The sequence below is a fragment of the Poromitra crassiceps genome (assembly GCF_964638095.1).
Source record: "Poromitra crassiceps genome assembly, chromosome: 2".
NCBI lineage: Eukaryota > Metazoa > Chordata > Actinopteri > Beryciformes > Melamphaidae > Poromitra > Poromitra crassiceps.
In genome coordinates, this window is record NC_139624.1 from 86,888,430 (window position 1) to 86,896,184 (window position 7,755).

Here is a 7,755-nt window from a genome sequence, read left to right on the forward strand (position 1 = left end):
AGCCACACTCTGATGATGGAGAGCTCTATAGCTAACTCCCAGCCACACTCTGATGATGGAGAGCTCTATAGCTAACTCCCAGCCACACTCTGATGATGAGAGCTCTATCGCTAACTCCCAGCCACACTCTGATGATGGAGAGCTCTATCGCTAACTCCCAGCCACACTCTGATGATGGAGAGCTCTATAGCTAACTCCCAGCCACACTCTGATGATGGAGAGCTCTATCGCTAACTCCCAGCCACACTCTGATGATGAGAGCTCTATCGCTAACTCCCAGCCACACTCTGATGATGGAGAGCTCTATAGCTAACTCCCAGCCACACTCTGATGACAGAGAGCTCTATCGCTAACTCCCAGCCACACTCTGATGACAGAGAGCTCGTCGCTAACTCCCAGCCACACTCTGATGATGGAGAGCTCGTCGCTAACTTCCAGCCACACTCTGATGATGGAGAGCTTGTCGCTAACTCCCAGCCACACTCTGATGATGGAGAGCTCTATAGCTAACTCCCAGCCACACTCTGATGATGGAGAGCTCTATAGCTAACTCCCAGCCACACTCTGATGATGGAGAGCTCTATAGCTAACTCCCAGCCACACTCTGATGATGAGAGCTCTATCGCTAACTCCCAGCCACACTCTGATGATGGAGAGCTCTATAGCTAACTCCCAGCCACACTCTGATGACAGAGAGCTCGTCGCTAACTCCCAGCCACACTCTGATGATGAGAGCTCTATCGCTAACTCCCAGCCACACTCTGATGACAGAGAGCTCGTCGCTAACTCCCAGCCACACTCTGATGACAGAGAGCTCGTCGCTAACTCCCAGCCACACTCTGATGATGAGAGCTCTATCGCTAACTCCCAGCCACAATCTGATGATGGAGAGCTCTATAGCTAACTCCCAGCCACACTCTGATGACAGAGAGCTTGTCGCTAACTCCCAGCCACACTCTGATGATGGAGAGCTCTATAGCTAACTCCCAGCCACACTCTGATGACAGAGAGCTCGTCGCTAACTCCCAGCCACACTCTGATGATGAGAGCTCTATCGCTAACTCCCAGCCACACTCTGATGATGGAGAGCTCTATAGCTAACTCCCAGCCACACTCTGATGATGAGAGCTCTATAGCTAACTCCCAGCCACACTCTGATGATGGAGAGCTCTATCGCTAACTCCCAGCCACACTCTGATGATGAGAGCTCTATCGCTAACTCCCAGCCACACTCTGATGATGAGAGCTCTATCGCTAACTCCCAGCCACACTCTGATGATGGAGAGCTCTATAGCTAACTCCCAGCCACACTCTGATGATGGAGAGCTCTATCGCTAACTCCCAGCCACACTCTGATGATGAGAGCTCTATCGCTAACTCCCAGCCACACTCTGATGATGGAGAGCTCTATCGCTAACTCCCAGCCACACTCTGATGATGGAGAGCTCTATCGCTAACTCCCAGCCACACTCTGATGATGAGAGCTCTATCGCTAACTCCCAGCCACACTCTGATGATGAGAGCTCTATCGCTAACTCCCAGCCACACTCTGATGATGAGAGCTCTATCGCTAACTCCCAGCCACACTCTGATGATGGAGAGCTCTATAGCTAACTCCCAGCCACACTCTGATGATGAGAGCTCTATCGCTAACTCCCAGCCACACTCTGATGATGGAGAGCTCTATCGCTAATTTCCAGCCACACTCTGATGACGGAGAGTTCATCCACAAAGGGAGAAAAACACACTGAGCATTCAATGAGACAAATTCACCTGGGGATTAAGCACTGGCTCTTTCACAAGTATTCTAGGCATAAATTGGACAATTTGCAAGGGGAAAAGAGACACAATGGAAAATAAATTGAAAACTCTCTGCTTACTGCATTATCTATTTCACATTAAACCAGTGCCCAATTCAGCTTCCCTCTTTTTGAAGCCTATGCGGGAATTGCATTCTTTCAAATGGCCAGTGGGGGCGCAGTTTGTGTAGCACTCCCCAGGAACATGCATTCAACTCTATGGGAAATGAGCCAACTTCTCTCTCGGTCTATGTCTTAAATAAACACTTTCCAAATAAGTTTATTGTCTGAAAAAACAATTTCAAGTCTTTTTCATGCTCTAACGTGCTCCGTTTTCTAACTTATAGCCCCATTTCGAGGAAAATAGACGACACACATCGGATAATAAGAACAGTAATACTTCCGACCGGTAGAGGCAGCAATGTGCCGCAAGGCATCTAGTCTGCGGAAAGTACATGAATAAGAAATTTGTTAAGCAACCTAGCACCCAATGCTAGCAGATAGCAAGTAATAGTTTAGCAAATTATCAGAAAATAGCATTACTTTATGACATTTTAACTCATTGAGTGCCAGCCACTTTTGGAGAACGGACGCTCCCAGTGCCAGAGTTTCAGAGCGTTTTCAGTGATTTCTCGAGGCCCACAGAATATTGTGTGATATTACTATGTAAACACAGAACACGCAAAAAGAACAAGGAGACTCTATTGTATCATCAGCAAAAAAAAGTTTATTGATACCATTTTCCCTTCTTTAGTTATCAGCCGGAGAAGATAGGTCAAAAACAGCAAAAACATGCATTTCTATCTAGAAGCTGAGATATTCAGCCTTTTGTGAAATCATCTGAAATGCAGCATTTCAAGCACATTCACTGACTCTAGCTAATATTTTCTGATGTAGTGACCTGGTGTAGTTCTGTGGAGCCTGCGTGCCCCACCCCCCTCTCCCCCACTCAGCTGCAAACTCCTCCCCACACGCACCCAGTCTATTTTCGGAGCCTCCGTTTTTGCGGGCGGTGCGGCTCACAGCGGCTCACAGCGCGACAGCGCTGCGACAGCTCACAGCGCGACAAGGAAATGCCAAACGGGACTGCAGGTAAAGGTTTGGCCCTTCGGGGTCAGGTGCTGCCTTTCTGGTGGGTAATCGTGTGGAGAAACTATATGCAGACAGACAGACAGAGGCAGAGGAACTCAGTTGTGTGCGCGGATTGATTGCTGTTGGCAGGCACCGTCAAGCAGCAGCCAGAGCAATCTACATGGCTCTGGGCTGCAGCATGAGCGGTTTTGCTTTGATCACGGCTTTTTCAGGCTGTATTCCTGACATTTCTGTAATCTGGAGAGCACTGTCGCCACCTAAGGGTTCTGTAAAATAGGTTAGACACATTCAATAGCTCCCATATTGTAAGACGCGATGTAAGAGGCTTAGATTGACATCCCCCCGTCAAAAAACGCAATTGACGACTTTAGTCGTCAATGGCACTCTACGTCACTAAATGAATTGACGACTAAAGTCGTCATTGGCACTCAATGAGTTAATAATGTTAGTAGACGCACGTAACTGTACAGATACCATACATGTAACATGATGCTCATAACATGGCGGACCATTTAACGTTATCTAACATAGCAGGCTGGAGGCTCACACCACACCATGGTCTCTTGGCCAGGCCCCGGACAAGACGATGGTCGGCTGGCTGGACTGCTACTTGCCCATACCTTTGGGCTAAAAGTTATTATATATTTTGATTTTCTGGACCATTTCACCACGGCAACCAGCCAGCTAGCGAGCTAGCAAGCTAGCAACCAGAAGCGAACAACAAGATGGCAGTCAGTTCAAGCCATGGATGTATTCAAGCGGCTTGAATCAAGCCGCATGTGAGACAAATTCGGAAACTCCCCCGGGAGCCGCTACGGGCATCCGCCCCCTCTCCCCGTACTTCTGTGTAGAATTAATCCCTTCAACCAATCAACGAGGAGCAGGAAGCGGGAGATTCAAGCCTCATTTTCTGGTATCAAAACCCAATGGACTCACTTTATCCAGATCTACTATCTATGCATTAAACAAATCTGCTATAACAAGGCGAATGTATTATTAATTTGTGTACATCAGCATGCTGCATGTGTACAGTATACGGTGTGTGTGTGTGTGTGTATGTGTGCACACACACACACACACACACACACACACACACACACAACTTGTCCAGTAAAAAAGAGGGCAACCTTCCTGTTCTAAATATATACAGATTGTGATGTAGCTCTGTGCCTGTATGAATCATCACTGAACAGGAAAGCTGATGTTGAGAGCCGTCTGCCTGTTTGGCCATAGTAGTTTTAATAGTTTGTGCTGCATCCTAGTGATCCTGGATCATAAGGCTTGATAGAGGTGGCTGTGTCTCTCTCACACCTGAAGCAGTAAGATGAGTGAGATGGTGATCATTCTGAAAACCTTTGCCTCTGTCTCAACAAAAGGAGACATTTAATCATAGTAACCACTATTCACCTTATGTAGCCCCGCCCACTTGACCCAGTTGTGTTATGACTTCCTGTTCAAAATGTCGTCTGTTTTATCTGGTCAAACCTAGTCTGACTCTCTGGCTGCAATTTCACATTGAGTGGCAGATGATTCTAGAGGCCGATAACACAATGAACACAATATAAGTACTACTGTAGGCTACTGTCACAGGAAGTGTAAACACAATAGGAAGTAATTGGCTGACCCAAGTGTTGGAACATAAGGTGAATAATAGGCAATACTTTGGAAATGTGCCATACTTCAGCATGGAGGGAGCGCAGGAAGAAGAAACCAAGGATAATGAAAGACACTCCAGCCAAGTCTGAAAATGAAACAGGGCTATAAGAGATGGCCTTTCCCGAGGAGGTATAGGCTGTTATTAAATATTTAACTGGAATTCGAAATTGCAAGCTTCTTAAGGGTATGTGCTGAGTAAATTGCATGGCCATGGGAACTAAGAAACCCATTCAAAATCCACTGCTTTTCACATGCATCTGAAGGTTTATTATTAATGCCTGAGATTCTTTCTGCCCTGTGGTGATATAATAGTAGACAACACAACACCACTTTTCATATATCCTGCCTTCATCATGCAATGATAACATAGGTTTCACAGCAAGCATTTTATCCATGAATAGACCAAATAGATTTAGATCACATTTCTGTTGGATCTCTTCACATTTCATCCAATCTCCTAAACCAGCCAGGGGACAAACATAATTTATGCGAATTGTAAATGGGTGATGGCACTTGCTTCTCCAATAGCCTACCTACCACAATATATCACGGACGTGTTCTTAACTTTTTGTTAAGGGTGCAGATTGCTTTCAGCATCACGAACGGTGCAACATGACAGTGACTGGAGGAAACAATTGGAAACGAGCTGTTGTTGAGGAAAACAAACAGTCTAAAAAAGGACAGTCACTTACCAAATCTCCTGTCAGCAGCGAGGGCAGGTGATGAGCAGAGGCTGAGAACCAATGCAGCGAAGAGGATGGGACAGCACAGCGAATCCATAGCGCTCCAGTCTAATCTCCCATGGCGCTGTCACCTGCGCTAAAACGGCGGGTTAACATCAACTCAGACGAGGACAGGTCAGATCAGCTGGACTCAAGCAGCATGGTTGAATCGGCGGAGGAAAATTGAGGGAAAATTCGTTGTAGGGCACAAGACAGTTCGTTGTTTCAGCACCACAAACAGCAACCAGGCAGCTTCGGAGAGGAGCCCCTCCTAAGGTTCTGACGTCAAAGCACACATGGCGAGGAGCGAGCGATGCATGCAGCCGCCAGCCAGCATGCAACAGCGCCTTGGCCAAAGGACCCTTAAAAGAAGGATAAGACGGAATTGGCGGACATGTCCCACTAACTAACTAACCATATCTGTGTCGTCGTTTCACCTTTGATTGAAAAATGCTTCCACCAGATTAAAGAAAACACATTCTTCCAAGTGATGCCCGTTTGGTCATAGCTAATCGAAACTATTATATGTCAAGCAGTGGTGGAAGAAAAAGAAGAAAGTCGTGAAAGGGGCAAAGCTATGCAGCTGTTGTTGGACAGAGCTGCCTGTGAACTGACAGTTTAATGTGCGCGTTTAGAGATGGGGTGGAGTCATCACGTAGTGTGTTGTCTTTAATCTGGTGGAAGCGTTTACAGATATGATGGTTTGCAAGTCTAGTGATAACCTCAATGCGCTGTAACGTCACGTGAGTGATCTTCCTTCTTGGCCCTGAGGATGGATCATTGACTGTATATATTATCGGATGAATTAATGACAGAGACGGAGTGATGTACTACTTATTTAAACTGTGAGTGATTACTACCTGGAAGCCATGGAGGCAAAAAAAAATATATGAGAAAAAATAAATTGAGCAGAGATTGATTGATGCATCTTATTACCCTGACGTAACAATAAATAAACAAACAAGTAGGCTATTGTATTCCCAATGTGGATTTATAATTAGGCTATAACATATCACAGCAAAAGTATATCATAAGGTCACTAGAAGGTCACCACCCCCCACCCACACCAAGGCCCTGAAAGCCTAAGGTGAACATAAATATGAATCTATATCAATATTAAGACATTTTGGCCTTAAAATGAATGGCTAGCAAAGTGGGGGGTTGATGTATATTGATTAACAAAGCTTGAAAGACAACACTGGAGTAATGTATACCATCAAGATATAGGCTACAGTACAGTATATATATATTTATAAAACGGCTCTCTCAAATCAAGCAATCTGATTGGTTCACAGCCATCGTATAAATCCCATAATCCACTCTCATAACCCATGGCCATGGGTTATGAGTTGCCATGGCAACTCTCTTACTAAAAGGCTTTGGTTACCTCAAATGACAATGTAGAAAAAACAAAATGGCGGAGACAGCTGTCAGATCCTTGTAAATCGATCTTCGCTTATAACTTTACTAATACTTCGCAGAAAATTATGTTTTGTACAAGAATAGACACGGGCTAATGTCTTCTTTGCAAAAAAAGGCTGTTAACCCCGCATTTAACCCCGTAACGTTAGTTGGTGTCGGGCTTTGCAGAAAGCTCTCAGCTTCTCAGCAAGCGCTGAGAATGCAGCGCTGCGCTCGAGCTGCGTGTCGGGCTTTGCAGAAAGCTCTCAGCTTCTCAGCAAGCGCCAGGATTGGCCAATGTCAACTTCAGTCTCCATAACGATCCAATCAAATCACCCGCACGTCTATCTTCTTGCTAGAGGTCCCGCCTTACAGTAGTGTTTCAACTGACTCTATCAGAATGCCATGCCAGTCGGACTTATAGTATTATTATTATATTATCATACTTGGAAACCGTTTTATAAAAGCAATATAGCACTCGAGCTGCGTGTGTTGTGGCATATATCCCGCTGATCAGCTGTTATCCCACGAGGCCGCAGGCCTCGTGGGATAACAGCTGATCAGCGGGATATATTTGCCACAACACACTGGCTCTCATGCTATATTGCTTAAATATACTGTACCGTGTGTATATATATATATATATATGCCATCGATAGCTAAAAGTGAAAAGGCATGTTTAAAGTGTGAGTGCACACATAAAAGTTAAAGGTAGGATAGCAAAATAAACCCCAGAGCAGTGGTACACAACCTTGCCCTACTCAGGAGCCACACTAACAACAAAAAAAGCTTTGCAAGAGCCACAATCCAAAAAAGTCTCTTTCCTCCCAGACTACCCAGAGGCTTATTTCCATTGTGATTTCCTGACAGTAATATTGAAGTCTTCGAGTCAATTAGCCAGTTTACCCATGGGGGCCATTCAAACTTCATTGGATCTTAATACATTTTTGTATTACTTATAATATACATATACACAAAAACAGTCGTTACAAGCCAAGGAATTGGATTGATTTTTTTCTTCAATATTTTATTTTATGTTTTCAGAACATGAAAAAATAAGAAGGAAAACAAAATATATACCGTAT

General features: G+C 45.0%; 1 protein-coding gene across 1 annotated transcript in view; it reads right to left on the reverse strand.

The window, feature by feature from the left end:
- The window catches only part of ptprn2 (protein tyrosine phosphatase receptor type N2), a gene marked incomplete at its 5' end in the record, with an annotated part of 195,651 nt that extends 190,324 nt beyond the window's left edge, over positions 1-5,327 (reverse strand). The window contains one exon of the mRNA XM_083654591.1: positions 5,240-5,327. Within this exon, the coding sequence (XP_083510717.1) occupies positions 5,240-5,327 (88 nt within the window). The remainder of the gene's footprint in view (positions 1-5,239) is intronic.
- Positions 5,328-7,755: the final 2,428 nt, after the last annotated feature.